The sequence below is a fragment of the Clupea harengus genome, chromosome 8 (assembly GCF_900700415.2).
Source record: "Clupea harengus chromosome 8, Ch_v2.0.2, whole genome shotgun sequence".
Lineage (NCBI taxonomy): Eukaryota > Metazoa > Chordata > Actinopteri > Clupeiformes > Clupeidae > Clupea > Clupea harengus.
In genome coordinates this window covers 16,141,379-16,162,385 of record NC_045159.1, presented here as the reverse complement: position 1 = coordinate 16,162,385, position 21,007 = coordinate 16,141,379, and the positions used below count along the sequence as shown (strand labels likewise).

General features: G+C 43.3%; 1 protein-coding gene across 33 annotated transcripts in view; it reads left to right on the top strand.

Moving 5' to 3' along the window:
* The window catches only part of dlg2 (discs, large homolog 2 (Drosophila)), a 185,016-nt gene that overhangs the window by 108,249 nt on the left and 55,760 nt on the right, over positions 1-21,007 (top strand). For 32 of the 33 annotated variants that reach the window (XR_004164147.1, XM_031572109.2, XM_031572130.2 and 29 more), the window contains 2 exons: positions 11,469-11,522; positions 20,557-20,607. Coding sequence is in view for 32 of the 33 variants with exons in the window: in XM_031572109.2 (XP_031427969.1) it covers positions 11,469-11,522; positions 20,557-20,607 (105 nt within the window). In the remaining variant the exon portion in view is untranslated. Of the gene's footprint in view, positions 1-1,589; positions 2,031-11,468; positions 11,523-20,556; positions 20,608-21,007 lie in introns of those variants that run through there. The other variant, XM_031572125.2, reaches the window with a different exon arrangement.

The window sequence follows — 21,007 nt, the reverse complement described above, 5'->3', positions numbered from 1 at the left end:
GTATAGGGCCTAGTGAGATAACATATCATAACTAGGGTTAAATAACTGCAATAGAACTATAGATAAACCAGAAGAGGACAATCAAAGGCCAGATTTGGCCAATGCTAGCAGCTATAGATTTATTATTGACTTTAACATTTTCACTGACCTTGGTTGTGTAGATGTGTGGCATCTATGGATGCAGATGATGTAGTAGACATCACTGTTTTGTTACTTACCCATTACATATAGTTCAGTTTTCAAGAGCATAATAACCTTGATGTAACGGCACGCACATTTGATTTTAAAGCTGGTGGGAACAATGTCATGATTTCTTGCCTTTGTGATTACCCACTGTATGACTTGTACCCCATTTATCAGTGTGTGGTGCATACCTGGAATGATTGCCTGGATCCCCCCTCCATGGGAATCTGACTGATTGGGAGACACTGCCAGACCATGCTGATAACAAATCTCAGGATTTTCTTTTTTTCCCTCACTGAATTCTGTATTCTTGACGTGAAGACCCTCAAACTAAACATAGCTTTTAGCAGCTTCCATTAGAAGAAACTTTTCTGAGTGAGTCATGAGTATATTGTGTGCCAAGGTGACGTGCTGGGCAGGTATTGACCCAGAACAGAGGGATGTGTGCCAGGATGACTGTGGATTTGACAGGAGACTGGGGAGGGTGGGGGTTGTGTGGTGCTTGAGTAGGGCATGAGGATTTGGTGTTGTCCGCTACAGGCTCTCGTTTCCTCCTGAGGGGATTTGCCGTTTAGGCAGAGGGCTACAATCGCCAGCTGTGCGATGCATAGATTGCTTCTGCCTGGAGGATGGGATGCTGTCAGGTTGAACTACGTATTGAGTCATCTGTTGACACAGAGCTACCAGCGAGCAAACAGCGCAGCACAGCAGTTCTACACGCTCCCTCTCTCTCCTCCTGTCCTCCCATTGATCTAGCTTGTTTCTCTCTCTCTCTCTCTCTCTCTCTCTCTCTCTCTCTCTCTCTCCCTCTCTCTCCTGTTTCTCTCTATAGACTCTCCCTCTCTCTCCTCCTGTACTCCCGTTGATCTAGCGTTCTCTCTCTCTTTCTCTCTCTATCTATCTTTCTCCTGTCTCTCTCTATAGGGTCTGATCTAGCGCTCTCTCTCTTTCTCTGTCATTCTCCTGGTCCCTTGAACACATTATCTCTCTCCCCCACCCCTCTCTCATTCTCACTCTCCCCTCTCCTTCTGTATGTGACACTTTTTCACTCTTCCCCTCTCTGTCTTGCTTGTTCTCTCTCTTTCTCACACACACTCTCTTGCTCTCTCATTTGATCTCTCTCTCTCTCTCTTCCCCTCCTCACTCTCTCTTGCTCTTTCTCCTTCTCTCCCCCTTCTCTCTTTCTCCCTCCGTAACCGCCTCTGCTGCTGCTGCTGCTGCTGCCGCTGCCACTGCCATCTCGGACTCAGACCATGTTCGGCTCCTTCCAGCAGAGCAGGACCGCTCTCCCGTCCGCTCCCCGGCTCTCACACGCGCTCAGCCCCACGGGACCCCCACGCCGCTCCGCCTAGACCGCCTCGACAAATCTCTCTCTCTCTCTCTCTCTCTCTCTCTCTCTCTCTCTTTCTGCTGCTTCGCTCGCACACACACACACATCTCCCCCTGCCTGAGAGGTTTCCGGAGCGCTCGCCGGCGCACAGGCAGAGGAGAGGGACGCGAGGGCAGCATCTGCGGGCAGCATGAGCGCCTACCTGAACAAGCAGCAGAGTTGCTGCGTGGACGCCGAGGGCAGAGTCGTGGAGCCCCGGGACGGCCAGGCCCCCTGCTCCTGCAGCTGGCAGCCACCGCAGCCGCCGCACGGCCACGGACACGGACACGGCCACGGCTATGGCTACCAGGGCTCGCCCTGCACGTCCACCATGCCACGGCAGCGCGCCAAACTCACCGCCACGCGCTCGGAGAGCTCCTGGAGGAGCCCCAGTCGCACCATGCTCCGCAGTAAAGGGGGCAGCTGCGACCAGTGGACGGACTGCGGCTGTCAGCACGGCTGGACGGAGCCCTATCAGGTAAAGCCAGAGAGAGACGCCGCCAGCGGTGGTAGCAGCGACCCTGCCTCCGTGTTCTGAGTCGCGTTCAGAGTGCTTGTGCGTGCCGTTTCCTCTCCTTGCTCCGTGGTCCTCGGCCCCCTTCAGGCGGAGCGGTGCCCCCCACCCGTGCAGTTTCGAGCAGAGGTGCTGGTGTTCGATTATGCATGACTAGTGTAAACTCTGGGGCTTTCAGGAGCGAGGTTGAGAGTCAGCATGCTAACGGTGAAGTGGATTGATGCTGTGCAGGCTTGGGGTTTGTGTTGTGGAAGCTTTACGGTATTCTGATCTTTTGCTCTGCCGTCTTTGCAGTCTTGCAGGTTCTGTGTGTGTGTGTGTGTGTGTCTCCGTGTGTACACATACCTTGTGTATTAAGTAGCATCTTAGCAAAGAGCTATAAAAGGTTATCTTCTCTTCCTATTTGTCCAAAGTGTGCTCTGGAGTCATCAGTAAGTGTAGCTGTGACGGCTGAGGGTTGAGGTGTGTGTGATGTGTGTGTGGTGTGGTGTGTGTGGTGTGGAGTCATCAGGAAGTGTAGCTGTGACGGCTGAGGGTTGAGGTGTGTGTGGTGTGGTGTGTGTGGTGTGGAGTCATCAGGAAGTGTAGCTGTGACGGCTGAGGGTTGAGGTGTGTGTGGTGTGGTGTGTGTGGCGAGGTGCGGTGCTCTGCACGCTGGGGCTCAGGTGCTGGAGCAAAGAGGCACGAGCACCAAGAGCAAACGGCTCCAAATGAGGCCAGACCCCTCGTCTCGACGCAGCCCAGCTCAGCTCAGTACAGAGCGGCATGGCGTGGCTGACCCCAGAACTGCTCAGCTGACCACTGCACTTGACAGATCTTCTTTCTGTCTCTTCCCTTTACCTCATGCTCTCTCTCTATCTCTCCCTGTCTCTATCTGCCTCTCCCACTCTCACTCTCACTCTCACTCTCACTCTCTCTCTCTCTCTCTCTCTCTCTCGCTCTCTCCTTGTCTTTTTCTGTCATTCTCTCCATGCTCTCTTGTGTGCTCTTCTACCTTGCTCTTTCTCTCTCTCTTGCACACCTACACACCTACACACACACACACACACACACACACACACGCATGCACACACACACACACACACACACCTTCACAGGCGCATACACACCTTCACATGCACTCATATCTGCAGGCTCCGTCTTGCACTCTACCACTGTCACACAGCACTCTCTACATTTACTGTGATATTAACCTCAGCCTCAGTAAGAAAGAACATAGTTGATTCTGTGAAAACCTTCAAGTGGGACATCCAGTCCAAGGAGTGGTGATTATTCGTTCAGCACTGAGCTGTCCCAGCTGTTGTCTATACACAGTAACTTTCCAAGGTTTATAAACATCCAAATGGACATAGACCAGGACAGTTCGCCAGGCTGAGGCTGTTCTAATCAGCATTCAGTGTTCTTCGTTTCAGCTTGTCCTGGTTCCCCACACAGATAGCAGTCGTGTTGGGAGCATGGGCGAGCGCATGGAGGGATATAAGCACATGGTGATTGGAGCATGGGAGAGAGCATGGTGCCATATAGGCACATGGTGATTGCCTGTGAAACTGAACATCCATCATGGGCCTAATAACTGCGGCAGTAGAATTTTAATGCAGCTGTGCAATCAGCTCTGCTGCCCCTGGCCCCGGCGCTGATGGATGGAGTTGGACAGGGAATCAAGGGCAGGGGGCTCCGCCTGCTACACCCTTCAGCCCAGGCTTTACACTCAGCACAGCCTGCAAAACATTTATTTAAGCGCAGACCGCAACCATCTTCATAAATATCGTCATGAATCTCAGTAAAGTACACGCTTCTTTTCTGGGCTGCTACTGGCCATCGGGGTACCCTAAGTGGTATTGCTTTGTGCCCCCCCCTTTTTAATATATAATACTATATTATTATAGTCATGTCTTAGCATAGCAATCTCTTAGCATAATTTATATAAACCAATAACACAAAAACAAGTCACATAAATGTTAATGCAAACAACTATAGCAAAGGTCTACAGCAAAGACTCACAGGCTATACAGATACTGCCTTGTTTCTTCAGTTGAAATTGCAAATCACATATTTTGCTCATCCTTAGATTCTTTGCCTACTGTATATCTGTTTTTCAGAAATGTTGCCAACTTGATGTGATGTGCAGCCTTGGCTTTCAATGGACTTGTATGTCTTAATCAGTCTTAGAATAAACCTCACACTCCCTCATCTTAAATGCTGGCTATCGTTAGCTTTTTCCCCCATAGACTAGGCTTGTAGCATTAAATCTAGCCTGTAAGATCACAGACCACACAACGCGCATGGGATTTACAAATACCCCATGATTTGCAAACAGAATGTGATTTATAAATGCTCCACGATTTGCAAATATGCACACCATTCTTTACAAATACAAAACATAGCTAACATAATAACATTAGCAATACTGCTAACAATAAAGTTAGTTACACTGCGCCTTAACGTAATGTGGAAGACAGAACTATCTATAATCATACTTGATAACAAAGATGTAAAGAAAATTAAACATCCGTTTGAAAATAGTTTATAGTAATATAAAAATAAGACAAATCAACGTTCTTGTTCTCTAGTCACACGACCCACCAGTGATGTCATTAGCTGATTGGAAAACATGTGCAGATTTGGTGCGTTTGCCCCTTGTACAAGCGTTTACATTTGCAACCCTTTCAAGCGTTTACATTTGCAACTCATACAAGCTTTTACATTCGCAACTCGTACAAGCGGAAAAAACGTGCCATAAATCACCTGATCCACAAATGTTGTGGTTGCTTGTAGCAAAAATGTGTTGCACTTTAAAACCGATTATACAGACATACAAAACATGGTTCATTAATTTCCATTCTTTGTTTAAATTTGTGGAATTTGTCCAGTCACATTTTATTTGCAAAACACACTGTGTTTTTGATATATGTGATAGATTTGAGAAGCACATTGTGTTTGAGAGGTGTGTTTTGTATTTGCAAATCGTTAGACATTTATAAATCACTTTCTCTTTGTTTGCAAAGCGTGGGGTATTTCTAAATCTTTTTGTCACTAAATTGATACCATACGCATGTGCCATGTGTACGTAGCGGCTACCCTGAGTTATTTTTGGTTGAGTAGAGCTGAAATACGGGCGTATATCAAATCCTTGCTCGTTATCTCCCTTTGACAGCGGTCACATTTTGATTTACACACACACACACACACACACACACACACACACACACACACACACTGTGCATGTATGTAAACTCACTCTGTGTACGCTCTGTGCACAACTCAGTCTATAGACTGTGGCGATATGTTTGCGCAAGAACAAATTGACTTGTTTTTTCGGGGGAGAGAGTGTTTTCTCCAAATAGCAAGTCACAAAAATAGAAAAGGCGAATAGAAGAATAAAGAAGGGAATTTTATTTCACTTAGGGGATCGTTTCTGATAGCCTGTCGGACAGGGTGTTATTTTGGTAGCCTGGCAGGAAAACTGTCCTGGGACGTCTCATAGCGATTTTGTGAGCCATACAAACACACACACACACACTTACACACTCTCTCTCACACACACACAAACACACACACACACACCTGTCTAAAACAAACTAACAAGCATCATTTAAAAACACGTTTTCATCACGCTGCATAAAGTCTTCATCATTGAACTCAAAGGCTTTGCTGTCTTTCCAGTCATGGCATGTTGACTTTTTTTATCGTGAACAAATGTGTGTAAATTATTGATTATTGTGCCTTGCACTATACATAGTTGTTGGCCTAAATTATTGAGCACCATAAAGTGGAGCACAGCCATGGAGGGAGTAGTGCAGCTGCAGAGGTTGAACTCTCTTCTGGCAACTTCAGGAAGATTCAGTTAAAAACAAAGCTGACCCTTTTGAATTCCTGTACTCACTGATATGTCAGCTATCTGCATGCCATTCATGACTGTTTGGAAGTGACAGATGCACAAGACAAGAATAACAGACTAAGCCCTCTCTTTTTACACAAAAATATAATCTATATAACAAGAAATAAAATATCGTCATTTATCTGGTTCGACTATGGGACGGTTGTTTTGTTTTGAAGAGACATTCAGCCTATAAAAATCCTGGCCCCTATTAATGTCATGCGATTCACATGACATGAGCGATGCTGCATATACTGCATATTCTGTGGCTAATTGAATATGATCCATGTAATAACATCAGGCCAGGTAGTACCCTTTGGTTGCCATGAGAATACACCTAAAGTGCACCTGAAAATAAACATGCCTTCTATTCTTCTACAGAGTTGAGCAGCACTATGCTACGCTCATAGGTGGCTGTTTACTGTGCTGGAGCAGGATATGCTCTGATCGAAGCTGGACAGGGGAAGAAGGCCTTTGTCCAGAAAGCCTTTGCACCCCCACCCCCTTGCATCACAGCAGAGTGCCCTGCTCCTTTCACATAGACCATGTCAGCAGTGACTTTAGAGTGTTACCAAGAATGTATTTATTTTTCATTGGTTTGCAGTCATTCTACTGCCTTTTATACAGTATGTGTACTTTCACTGAGACAATGACCTCATCACATTGACTCCAGTCTTTCTAAACTATCAAAGGAATATAACTTGTTTCGTTAAGCTGTGTTCTGTGTCCTTTGCTGCCTATAAAAGTCATTTTGGTCCTGGCTGGTCTAACTAGGAATCCTACTCCATGTCGTCATGATGGTGGCTAACCCCTGCTAGCATAGAGACCTTAGTTAGCAAGTCCAGTGTCTCACCAGCCATGGTCTGATGGTTCACCAATGTGTGACCTATGTCAGTGCAAACCCTCCTTACCTTGCCTTACTTTTGTAAAACTTGAATTGTCATCTTCATTTAATATAAAGAGATACTTTACTCTAGATACTGCAACCTTGTCAAAGCAGGCTAACACTAGCTCCATTACATAGGCCATGTAGAAGAACCCCCGTGACTGAAAGTGTGCAACAAATTTGGTTATTTGCTCTATGATCTGTTTCAAGACACTGCAGACTAGGGTTAATAGTCTAACGATACAAGTAAGTAAGTAAGTAAGTATCTTCCTCTCTCTTATCAAGGCCATGGCCACTTCTGTGTTTTTGTGAAACCTAGGTAAAGCATCTCTACTGTGATCATTTCTTGCTTTGCATCCCTTAGGTTTGACCAGGTTTTCACATGCATGAGGCCAGTCTGTAGCTCAGAGAGGGTGAAAACATGATGTGAGGCCCAGGTCACAGTGGTGTACATACCAGATTTCCTAAATTACAATGGTGTACATGCCAGCTCTCATAGAGAGAAGGAGAAGTCTGAAATCATCGGGATTTCCTACACAACTCTTAGAGTTGACAAAGTCTACTGAGCAGCAGTCGTCTCTACGGCCAATCTGCTCTATCTCAATCTGCTCTATCTCAGTCTGCTCTATCTCAATCTGCTCTATCTCAGTCTGCTGTATCTCAATCTGCTCTATCTCAGTCTGCTCTATCTCAATCTGCTCTATCTCAGTCTGCTCTATCTCAATCTGCTCTATCTCAATCTGCTCTATCTCAATCTCAATCTGCTCTATCTCAATCTGCTTTATCTCAAAAGGCAAAGTCACCACATTTCTTTCTTTTAGTGCGGATCTTGAAAGGTGAAAGTGTGAACACACTCCGGTTGTCACTGATATTACAGGCAAGACAGACCATGAGGGTGGTTGCACAGTAAGCTAGATGAGTTGCAAAAGGTCCTTAATCCCCAAAAAAGAAAAAGATTCCCCTGAAAGAGAACTGAATGCAAGCAAGCCGGACACTTGATTTTCAGTGGAAAAGAAACACTGTCTCACAACACCAGTCACAGATTTGGGCTGTCTGTCTGTTTTTCTGTCTATCTGTCTGTCCGTCTGTCACACCCAAATCAAATAGAAAACGTGTGAAAGGATGGTGCATTTGACTCCAAGTGTTTGTGACAAGCAGTATTCACGGAGCTTGTTTAATTTGAATTTCAAATGATTTTCACTTTGAATGTGGTTCAAATGTTTGTGTTATTGTCGACTTGCTGTTTGGGTAGTTGAGCTCGTAAACACTCATGGTATAGTAGTCCACGTTCTTTGGGAGAACCTCGAAACGTGAACTGTTCCAGCTCTTGCTGTTTAATTATAACTTCTGTTTCACCACGGTAAGCTAGCCTAGAGTGGATCAAGTAAGCATCTTTCTGATGTCTAAACTTAAGCAGCCTGTGTTTTTACATTATGCATTTCTTTATGCACCATTTCCTTGATTTAATTTGGGATGTTGTGGTCTACATAATCAGTGTAGTAGAAGTGGAGAAGTGTTACCTCTCAGCTCTCTTTAGGCACTTTTGGATGCTTTTTAAGCACCCTCTTTTTACACCACTTAGTTGATATTCAGAATTCTGAAAGGTGTGAAATGTTTATACTTTTTGCCACGATTAGTATGTATTGTACCATGTTAATGAATTTTGTAGATTTACTGTTTCATTTAGCTTTGCATGATTAACTGCCAATAACCTCCTTGTTTCATTGATGGCCACTGATAAGCATCCATTTGCTTATATGGCCTCCATTTTACAAATGAAACAAATAGATCTATATAAAAATGTTGTTAGTTTGTAATAATATCAATATAGTTGTCTTGCCAGCCTGGCCATAAGAGACGCAAGACTGAACATCTTCGGGAAGTGCTTCTGTTTCGATAGGCTTCCTACAGCTCCTCAAGGACATCTTTATTATAGACCTGTCGGCTTTTGAAATATTTTGGCGATTATGTCTTGATTGCTTTATCAGACCTTCATCTAAGTGAATACATTTGCCTTTTTACTAGCCTTTCATATCATCCCACCATCAAAGAAAACAGCACAATTATGGAAAGTAATATGAATGGTTTTGATGTGCACATCAGAGACGGTGCATATGCTTGCAGTGACATTACATCTGAAGTCAACATCAGGCTCCCCAAATGGAGCATGAGAGATGTAGACAGTGCTAATTTGCTTGGCTATGTTCGCTCCTAAAAAAACAGAAAGGTTAATGCACTCTCTGGTATTTGGATAGTTCCATCTCTTCAGAATGAATTCTTCACATTTCATGTATTTGTTCACATTTGATTCTGTTCTCCGTTATCTTAGCCAAGTCTTTGCTTTTTTAAAGTTTGGATCCTTGTTAATGTCATTTGGAACTGTGCAGCATAAGGCAGAACGTATCTTAATCGCTTCCATCGATCTCCCTCCCAAAAGCAGTCAGCCTCTGTCTCAATTTGCTTTTGTTTCCTGCACAGCTTGTGAATGCTAATGCCTCGTCAGTGGGGCTCAGTGCCCGACTGGGTGTGTGTGTGTGTGTGTGTGTGTGTGAGTGTGAGTTTGTGTGTGTGTGTGAGCACGCACTTAGTGTTTGCACACACGTCTGTTCCTTCAGCCTAACCGTGCTCTTGTGAAAGGTTTAAAAGCCAAATCAGAGTCGGCGTTTAATTTAAACACTTGGTCTTTGTGTGTGTGTGAGTGTGTGAGTGTGCGTGTGTGTTTAGGGGTTGAGAATTATGAAGGCGTTTGGGTGGACTGAAATGTCACCTGTTAGCCAAATGATTGAGGACAAGGCCAGCACTATGACAACGTTCTATCAGCTCCCTCTCCCCGGGGCTCATGGGAAAGGTTCCAATCCTATTTAAATGCACCATGACTGCTTATTTGGCGCTGGTGTCACTTGCATTAAGCTTAGGTTTCCATGTCCCACTTCCAGCTTATTTTATTCACTGAAATAGAAATGCAGATGGGTAAATTTCCCCAGTTAAAAAAAAAATAACACTCATCAAAGAAAATGAAAAGATGAAAAGGCAAAGGCTGTCGAGGTTGGTTCCTTTTTTCCTTTCATTTCAAATTCATCTCAGAGTCCAGGTCAGTCTTAATTCCTAAACTGCGAGCCATCTGCCTCTTCCTGTATTCAAGACAGGTGCTCGTTGCAGGCCAGTGCTGCAGAAAATAGCATTTGAAACTCTAGTGGTTTACTCCTCTTCCGCAGTATTCCTGATCGGGCTCAGTCCAAGGTTACCGGTGCTCTTATGGTCAAACAACTTGTTAAATGAGTTGTGCATGACCTCCTGGCTATTCTAATAAGAATGTGAGCGTGCTCCCAGCGTGCTTGAGCCACTAGAGAAGTGATCAGTGCTCTTTGAGGGGGGTGGGCATTGTGTAATGCGGCGTAATGCACTCAGTGCTGCTGATGTGGACTGTTGGCTGGCTACTGTCTACTTCTTATTTGGACAGATTATTGTGTGATGTTGAGCGTTTAAGTCAAGTGTGCTCTCTCTCTCTCTCTCTCTCTCTCTTTGTCACACACACACACACTGCTCTGAATGATTCAGAGCTGAGTGTGTGTGTGTGTGTGTGTGTTTGTAATGGAAAGAGAGGGAGAGAGAGAGAGAAAGAGAAAGAGAGAGAATGAGTGCAAGTGTGTCTTATGGTTTATTTGTAAGTGAGTGAGGAAGTGAGTGTGTGTGTGTGTGAGTGTGTGTGTGTGTGTGTGTGTGTGTGTGTGTGTGTGTGTGTGTGTGTGTGTGTGTGTGTGTGTGTGTGTGTGTGTGTGTGGTGAGGTTTTGAGGAGCATTAAACCGTGCTTGCCCCAGTTCTGCTGTAGTTGCTCGGTGGGGTAATCAGGCCCGGCATCTGTACCGCAGAGCACCCGGGGTAGATCAGCAAGGGTATGGTGCCCATGGCCAGGGGTGGAGGGGCAGATCAGCAGGGGTATGGTGCCCATGGCCAGGGGTGAAGGGGCAGAGCAGCAGGGGTATGGTGCCCATGGCCAGGGGTGGAGGGGTATCTGCGCTACGTCAAGCTGCTACTGTCTGTTTAGCCCTTTTTAATCAGGTTAATCCTGAATCTGCAGCAAATGCTGTGCCCAGCTGTGCGTGGCTAGACCCTGCATACCCATCATATGCTCACTTACACGTAAGCAGCTACAGCAGGCATCACAAACACACACACCCTTGGGTTTGCTCTAACATCTTCATACCCTCACACACACACGTGAGGGTAGGTCAGGTGTACAAACACACTCATGATACACACACACACGAGATGTATTTCTGTGTCCTGTATCCTTTTAGTGACTTTTGTGTGTGTGTGTGTGTGTGTGTGTGTGTGTGTGTGTTATGAGTGTGTGTGTGTGTGGGGGGGGGGGTTGTTGTAATTCTTAACGTGTGCAGTGTGTGTATGTTTTGTGTTGCATTGCGCTGTGTATCAGTGGGGATTTATTTATGTTGAAGTGCATCCTGCGCCGGCTGTCACAGCACTGTATTACACGCAGCACTCAGCGTCCATTAATAGAAAGTAGGACAGTAGTGAGTGGGCATCTCCAGCTCGCTCTCAGTCTTATCTCTCTCTCTATCTCTCTCTCTCTCTCTCTGTCTCTTTCCCTCTCCCTCCCTCTCTTTCTCCCTCTCACAGGCAAGCCCCGCCCCAATCATAGTCAACACGGATACCCTGGAGTCCGTACCCTACGTAAGTTCTTTTATTCAACTTTCTGTATCATGTGTTGTTTTTATTTTTCTTTCTCTTAATTCTCGATGCTTTAAACATATCACTCCCATACATCTCTTGTGATCGTTTAGGTTGGGACATTTTTTTCTCATTTAGCAGTCGATTTCCCCTGTTTGTTTCCCTGTTGAAAGTCATCCGTTTGATATCCTGGTAAATTGCACGTTAGAGGGCGCATGCTCAACCCTGATGCTTAACATGCATGATACCTAGAGCCATGCATCTGGAATAAATTGTATCTGGGCAAAATGAATAAGGTCACTGTACTGAATTATTCATAGCTTTCATAAATAAGCAGAAGATGAAAACTGCTGATTACGAATACCCAACAAAAACACTACAATCACAGTTTCATTATCTATTCATAATTAATACAAGTTCCCTCATGAACAATGCAGTGTCTCTTTAAGGCAGGACATGGCATATAGACACTTCCTAGGGTAGGGGACAGAATACAGCATCATTAATGTATAGACACTTCCTAGGGTAGGGGACAGAATACAGCATCATTAATGTATAGACACTTCCTAGGGTAGGGGACAGAATACAGCATCATTAATGTATAGACACTTCCTAGGGTAGGGGACAGAATACAGCATCATTAATGTATAGACACTTCCTAGGGTAGGGGACAGAATACAACATCATTAATGTATCCAAGTGGGGAAGATCATGGTTGCATATCAGAGCATACAACAAGGGAGAGTGTTGGTAAACCTGGTCTGACAGTAACTATCTTCCCATGCCTACACTGCCCTGACGTAGTTTGACTAAATAACTAGGCTGAACCGTGTTTATATAAAAAGTTGTATCAAAAAAGTTTTTTTTGTCATGACATTTTCTAATTAAGCATTAGTCTAACGAGGTAATGCAGGTGTTCACCTCACGTATCTGTTATTCTCACAGAAATGTATCATCTTGGGGGAAATAATCAAAGCATGGGTTTTCTGTTTATTGCTGCTCCCGCTGCAATCTGTTTCAGCACTTAAGTTATTGGAGGAAAGCAGTGCTTCATCCAACTATTGTTGTGTCAGATGTTACAAACTTGTGGTCACACATGTTATATGGCATTAAAGGTGGAGGCCGCGATTCTTGTGAAAGTTGGTGGATATTTGAGCTTAACAACCAATCAAATTACACCTCTTCCTTTCCTTCCTTTGATTTGCTGGAATTTGAAGAAGATTTGAACACCAACCAGTAGTCTGAAATCTGTCCAACCAAGATGGGTTTACTAAGAGACGGTCATGTAAACAGTTAAATCGCATTGCCCATATCTGATGAACACCTTAGTGAAGGCTGGTACTCACCAGACTATTGGAGTTGTCTAAGACCAGTGTACATGACCAGTAGATCAGTTCAGTTACTGTCCGCCACATTTTCATGACTTTCATATTTTGCGACTTGTGTCTGTATTTGAATTTGATATATCCTTCTACAGTATTTGTCAGAAAATATCAATGAGCACTGAAGAATGCAAGATATGTCTGAGTGCAGCAGTGTGCATTTGCTGTGAGTGGAAGCAATTAGCGTTGGGGGGGAACCGGAGGCCTGCCTGCCATGCTGCCTCAGTTAATCAGTAAATATATCTGAACAGGGTGGGGTCTAATCAAGGTGCCTGTTATCTGGAGAAAACGCTCCTTTCATGTTGCGCGCGCGCGCACACACACACACACACACACACACACACACACACACACACACATACACACTCACACACGCACACTCACACTCAATCACACACACGCACACACACACCATGTCTTTCACAAGAGGGTCTACCGGGAGATAATCTCTCTTTCCTTTGCTCACTCAACAAAACAGGTTGCCAAGTCTTCAAAGATTCCTAATTAATTCTGTGATATGTAAAGTTATTGCTGTTATTGAGCTAAACAACCTTGGGGTGGGAACAAAAGAAAAGAACACTTCCACTGCACTTTATTCATGGGTGAGTGGGTGAAAATGCAATGCAGTACATTCAGTCCACTTCCTCCGACAGCCCTTTTATTGAAGTGTTTAATCTTGGCACATTTATCGCCACCAGTAACCTGCTGAATAAATCCATCTCCACCTCAGCACATGCCTGTCTTAATGTCCCCTTAGAGGTGGCCTCATGCAAATCGCTGGGACTTCTCCGGAGCAGGATTTGGTTGAATCAGCTCCGATTTTTGCAAGTCGGCCCCAGGCGGACCTTGCGCTACTGCTAGCACTAAAATAATGGAGGAGAAGGAAATAGGGACAGCATGGAACTTGTAATTGTATTGGCATGAGAGTACCCTGTATTGTATGATCTGTCTTGCTTATGTACAATGGAAAGGCTTCTGTAAAATGTAGTTATTCTACTTGACAGTTATTAGACATACTAATAATAGCAGAATGTGTAATTGTTTACGCCATAACCATAGCAACGCTATACTCCGGTACGCCTGTCGGATTGGATCTGTCGCACAGGTTCAGATTTTTGAACACATGTCGAACTTAAATGTTTCCACTCTGCGCTGGTTCAGACCCATTTACATGCGGTCTGCGAATGTCCTCCGCTCGTTTCTGAGCTGAAACTACGCAACAATGTAAAGGCGGCTTTAGCCTTCTCCAAATGGACCTTTCCACTTTTCACACTCCTCAGCTTGTGAGCATTTCAAAACCATCGCACAGCGTGTGTTGCGTGTTTGAAGATGCATTTAGTTGTTCCTTGCTGATACACCTCTGAAATAGCTTGTGTAACACAGTTTTATTCAGAATCATTGTACTGGCTCTCCGTTTGGTTTACATTTTATTTCAATCAGTCGCAATTCAAAGTGAATTCATTTGTATGGCAGATTAGCAGAGCACAGTCAGCTATTTGCCTGTGTTGTTCCATCACAGGAACTTTTTAAACACGACATTGCTGTTTCATATATCTATTATTTATGTAGATGTATATGTTATGTAAATATACTGTATGTTTATACTTTAGTTGACACAGAACATGCTAAGGCAAATTCGAAATGATGGAACGTCTCAAACCCCCCCCCCCCCCCCCCCCCCCCCCCCTGTTAGGTCTGGTGTTTTTTCTTTGAGGAGAGCTGTAATCCACAAGCTGTAGGTTAAGTAAGAGGACTGTTGGAGATGAGAATATTCCTCTGTAGCCGATAGGATGGTGCCTGGTGTTGGTGTTTTAGTATAAGAAGTTCAGTTGGGAGCCAAAGGGAGACGAAGGCTGACAGACAGGGATTCATCTGCTCCACTTTTATTTAATTTACATAATATTTACAATAATTCTAACGCTTTCCAGCGAATGAAAACAAATCTAAAGCTGATGAATTTCCCACAAGCTCTACGTGCACTCTCGAGGACAGTCGAGGTCTACTTGAGTGTATATATTCATTCAAAAACATTTAAATTAGCCGGGCTCTTTTCAACTCTAGAACGCCTGTCGGTTGTAAGATTAATCGTGTGCTCCACATCTTTATTTAAAGTAAGCGTGTTAAAAATTCATGAGAGGGTTTTTAACATCCTTTCAGATACTGCAGACACAGCAAGTCTGTCAGTGAAGGCTTAGAAGCCTATCAGCGGATTACACTATAAACGCACTAGGAAACGGTAGATATTATCAGCACTAAGCATAGAAATAAAATGGATGATTATTGTTTTCTCTTTGACTTTTTTTTTTAATCTAATCTCAATCGAGCTTTTTTTTAAACAAATCTGTTAAGGATAATCTGTCTCAACAATTGTAATACCCTAACAGCACAAGGAAAGTTTTACAGTACATGAATGCAAATTCACGTTATTTATGCAGTTGCGGTTCCCTCTATATACACTCTTAATCTCCAACCCTAAAATATCAAAAACATTTTTACTTTGCATCATTATCATAAATATATTCTATAAAGTATATACAATAAATGCATTATATGAATATATATAAGGTATAATATATTGAGACAGCTTTAGTCTTGAATGATTAATGTAACTATTGTAACCTATATTACCATATGAGCAGTTCATCACAATATTCAAACCACAATATTATGTCAGTGTTACGGCACTAATACAGCCTTCACAGACTGTGCCAGCATATCAGAGATGTGTATTTCCTGTTAGGAAAAGTGTGTCAGCATCATGTTAGAAAGTCAGAAATATTTAAAGCCAATTGCTTATCCCCAAGGCACACTTACCACACAGCCCTTCCCTAGCAGAAGAGTGCTGTAATTGTGGAATTAGTTCAGAAGATGATAGCAACAATTACAATGTACAGTAGAATACTTGCAATCTGAATCTTTGCATTGGCTCTTCATTTTGTTTACAATTTAGTACAAGTTAGCAGAGCACAATCTGTTATTTGCCCATGTTGTTCCAAACGGTTTAAACAAGAAATAACTTTTGTATTTATTAGTTACTTATGTATGTTTATATCTATATACATTGTATGTGTATACTTAATTTGACACAGAGCTTTGTGTGTCATTTCTAAACGTAATTCATTTCTCTGCACCTGTGCTAATTGAATGTATTTGGGAGAGCATACAGCACTCAGTGCACCACGCTTAGTCTGACCCGGACGGACCTGCGAGCTGAGACCATGAGCTCCAGGCAGACAAGCTAATTATGTACTCCCTCAGAGCATCCCTACAGGGTCTGGATTTGAGAAGCAGATTCAATCTTAAATTATAAATCTTTTTTTCACTCTCCGAGTTCTCGTGGCCTTCTGGTTTATATCGTTTGTGAAATAAATTTAAATAAAAAAAGCTTGCAACAACACCCCCTATCCTTTCCCCCGCTCGTCTTAGGCTTTTTAAACAGCTCCTGTTTTCTCTGTGACGTCTGACACGGCAAACAAGCTGTGCACACAGGCTATTTTTAGATGCTTACATGTATTCATCAGTTCACAACATTGTTTGTGGCAATAGTTCCTTGTTTTTGTTGCAATAAACCTCAACCTCCTGGGACGCTATGATAGATGGGTGGTAGTCTCAGTCTCTCTCAAATGCTGGGTTTTCATCCAGATTTTTAATGCAAATTTTAAACATTCAAATAGGAAATCCCAAGTGGAAACGCTTGAAATTCTAAGTCGAATAACAAATTACGGCATAATTACCCCATATCCGCTGATTCGGTAACCATAGTTTTAGTTATTTGCGGTTTACCGCAGCCCGAGGACAGAATGCATCCTTGTTGCAGTCTGTCCTCGTTTCCTTGTTGTGTGTAATTTATAAATTAAACTTTATCATAGGTATGTATGTACAGACGTGGACAAAATTGTTGGTACCCTTCCGTTAAAGGAAGAAAAAGCCACAATGGTCACTGAAATTATTTGAAACTGACAAAAGTAATAATAAATAAAAAAAATACTGAAAATGAACTAATGAAAATCAGACTTTGCTTTTGAATTGTGGTTAAACAGAATAAAAAAAAAACGAATTAAACTGGCCTGCACAAAAATGATGGTACCCCTAGAAAAGATTTAAAATAATTTGACCATAGAGACATGTTAAACTAAGGTGTGTCCTCTAATTAGAATTACAGGCTTCTTCAAACTTGTAATCAGTCAGTCTGCCTACTTAAAGGGTGAAAAGTAGTCACTGTGGTGTTTGGTATCATGGTGTGTACCACACTGAACATGGACCACAGAAAGATAAGGACAGAGTTGTCTCAGGAGATTCGAAAGAAAATTATAGACAAGCATGTTAAAGGTAAAGGCTATAAGACCATCTCCAAGCAGCTTGATATTCCTGTGACAACAGTTGCACATATTATTCAGAAGTTTAAGGTCCAGGGGACTGTAGCCAACCTCCCTGGACGTGGCTGCAAGAGGAAAATTGATGACAAATTGAAGAGACGGATAATACAAATGGTAACCAAAGTGCCCAGAACAACTTCCAAAGAGATTAGAGGTGAACTCCAAGGTCAAGGTACATCAGTGCCAGATCGCACCATCAGTCGCTGTTTGAGCCAAAGTCGACCGAGGAGGACACCACTGTTGAAAGCAAATCATATAAAAGTGAAACTGGAATTTGCCAAAATGCATATTGACAAGCCACAGGGCTTCTGGGAGAATGTCCTTTGGACAGACGAGACAAAACTGGAGCTTGTCAGTTTCAAGTTATTTCAGTGACAATTGTGGGTTTTTCCTTCTTTAAATGAAGGGTACCAACAATTTTGTCCACGTCTGTATGTCTGTGGTTTCAGCTAGCTGGCTTTCAGCTAGTAGATCTTGAAATGTATTCCTTATGGGCGATGGGGCGCTATTGTAAATCACTGGAGGAGGTGGATTAACTACCGATTTGCATAGAGTAAAATGCAGCAAAGGTTAATGGAAGTTGGTTTATTTGCATCAAATGGGGGAAAATATGATTTTGTGCATGCACAGTGTTTGTTCTGCGCTCAAAGTTGTGTCGTGCATAGTGTTTCTTTGGTTAGTTACGATTCCTATTTGTTTTTTTGCAGTTTTGTAGATTGGAAGTTACAATTGCAAACTCCAAAATGTTTTGCAAGTAGTGAATTACAATTGCAATTAGTGTTTGGCTTTCACTGTTCACCGTTTACAAGTGCAAATCCTATTCTGTGCTTCTTCGTATATAAGGCACGATTCTAGATCCAGATGGCAACCTCAGGTTCTGAACCCACACTTGCTCACATCTCCTCTCTTGATGAGGAGAGTGTCCATTTGTAATTCACATAACACAGTGGATGGAAGCGCACACACACTCGCATTTCCTTGAGCCGAAGTTTCATGAATGTGCTTAAAATATGCAGTTAAGTTGAGTGGAAACCCAGCTAAAGTGCTCTCACTTCAAGCCCAGTATGGCATAGCTGTTCGACTGAATTCGTTTCTCAGAAGAGCTTAATACAGCCTTTAGCTGCAGGCTGGATATTTACCTTGTTTTGTTTTCCACGTCCGTCTTTATACCTACAAAATGTAAGAACTTTAGACCAGAACAAGTGTAGTTTGTCCCCCAATGTAACCTTAATTTAATATAAGAACTTGCCCTATTCTGTATGCCTGTACACAGTGACTTAATTAAGCCTGTTTATCTCGCTGTCACGATGGCAGTAAGTCTGTATATTTCTGCAGGGTGTTGATGTCTTCTAGAAAACCTACGCGCTGCAACTGACTCTTAAATTCCCCAGGCGAGGATCTGAGAGCTTCGTACTGTTATTAATTAGGACAGCGATGAGCTCAAGTCACGTAACAGCAAACCCAGGTTGCACATTTTCATCAGGAAGAATGCATGATTCAATAGTGTGTTTTTTACAGTGTGAAGTTTATCAGCGGGCAATTCATGTTAAAACAATGCTCCAGTCATTTTAATGGAAAAACAAGCAGAAAGCCCATATTTCCCTTGGCCAGTGGTGACGGTTGGCAACTCCACCTGGCTGAGACCAATCAAGCGCATTCAGCCGGCGTACGAGGATGAGGATGTGGATAGACAGCTCCTCCTCAGTGGCAGCTCAAAGTGAATTACATGGCTGTGCGATCAGTATTGTAGACATGGTTATTTAAGCTCGAATGGAGGCAGTGAAAGCTCTAATGAACAGCGTTAATGACCCTCATTCAAAGGTCACCCCTGAGTTTGATTACTTCACATGGCGAGCAGCTTCTCTGTGTGCCTCAGTGCTGGAGGCGTAATTTCATTTCTGAACACTTGAGAGGCGTAATGGATCCGGGCTGTGAAGTGAGCAGGTCCTTAGTGCACTGATGCCAAGCCACATGACTCCTCAAGGACCAGGTAGATAGATATGGATTTTTGTGTCTGTCTCCGTAACACTGTCAAGATTGAACCAATTACTTCTAAAGCACTGCCCAGCTTGATTGTCAGCTCAGTTGGGGTTAGAGAAACCCACCACCTCATCTTTGCCATGGCGCCAGGCAGGGAAAAATCTCATTAGTGTTCATATTGAAATGCAGTATTTGTACAATGTGGGAACTCAGTTCTGATGAGGTCCACCCATTACGCAGCCAAATACATTTGTAATGAATTAATTATGAATATATATTGTTTTGTTGCATAATCAGAGATACAGGAATATGGTGTTGCATCAACTACTTAACTGGTTACATCATTAATCGACACTCAGGCCTGCTATTTATTTATCATGGAGTCTATTACTTTCTTAAGGCAATTGGGAGCAGCCGGTAACATGTCCATAATGTACAAATACACTTACAAAACAAATCAGAACTGAACTATTAATTACACATTGCCCACAACTTATGTTCCTTAAAGTTTCCAAGCAGTTCTCAAACTTTCATAATATCTTAGGTGCCCAACACTCAACTGCCATCTGGAGAGGCGCCCTCTTGCAAAGTTTTGCAAGAACGTGCCTGATTCAGCTAGTGTCCTTAAAGCAGCAGTAGGGAGTTTTGATCTAAAGCTAGCGAGCTAACTACCTAAAAGGCCTGTCAAAACTTAAAACCATAAAAGGAGCTGCTGATCCCCTAATCAAGGTACTGGAGCCTTGAAGGGAATAGCATTTTCTGATGCACATCAGCTTTGTTAAATTTAACACTTGCTGTGTTAGATGCCTTGATAATCTAATCACATTTCATCTCATAGTCCATTTCATAGGGGATGCGTTGAACACAGGCCTGATCAAGAAGTCATGGGACAGTTAATGGGTTTATATTGCTGTCGGGATTCTGCTAGTAAAATGCTTTTGAGGCAGTCAGTCAGAGACAAACCAAGTTGGCCATGCACTACGGCCTGACTGCCCTTTGGGTTCACGTTGATTGTTGCAGTATGCTTGTTTCATGTACCGATCAGACTAAACAATCTAAGGAGGAAACAGGTAGCATCTACAGTATATCCTCTCCATTAAGCATTTCACTCCGTCCTGATCAGACTTCTGCTGCAGCAGTGAGGTCCAGGTTTTCTTACTCCAAATAAGTGCAACGGTAGTAGACCCACTAAAACAGTGGACCCAAGAGCTTACTCTGGCTGCACTGCTGCAAACACAGGAATCATGTGCTCTGCATTTTCATCTGATGGTCTATTTTTTTTCCTTTTCTTTTTTTCAGGTGAACGGGACCGAGATCGAATATGAATTTGAGGAGATCACGCTAGAGCGGGTAAGTTATCTATCATATCTGCCTTCACGCTGCAGTGCTCACGAGCAGGGCTGTGTTTATTATGGGCTGTTCTCAGTAGTAAATACAGGATCTGCTTGTCCAAGTCCAAGACTCTGAGCAAGCAAGTCTTATGTCCATGATGAACGACCAAGAACCCTGATAGACAGATTTTTGTCAAAACAGCCCTTGTGGATGACTGATGCATGGTGTCACGATCAGCTGTGTGAGTAACGTTTTTTACCTTGACACTGCATTGATCCCTGAAAAGCATTGTAAACCAGAGCTGCCATTAGAGACCGACAGACTGTAATTATGAAGTGCCCATTAGACAGCTGGTCACCCATCCTCTCTCTCTCTCGCTGTCTGTATGTGGGCAGCAGTGAGTAGAATTCAGAGTTCC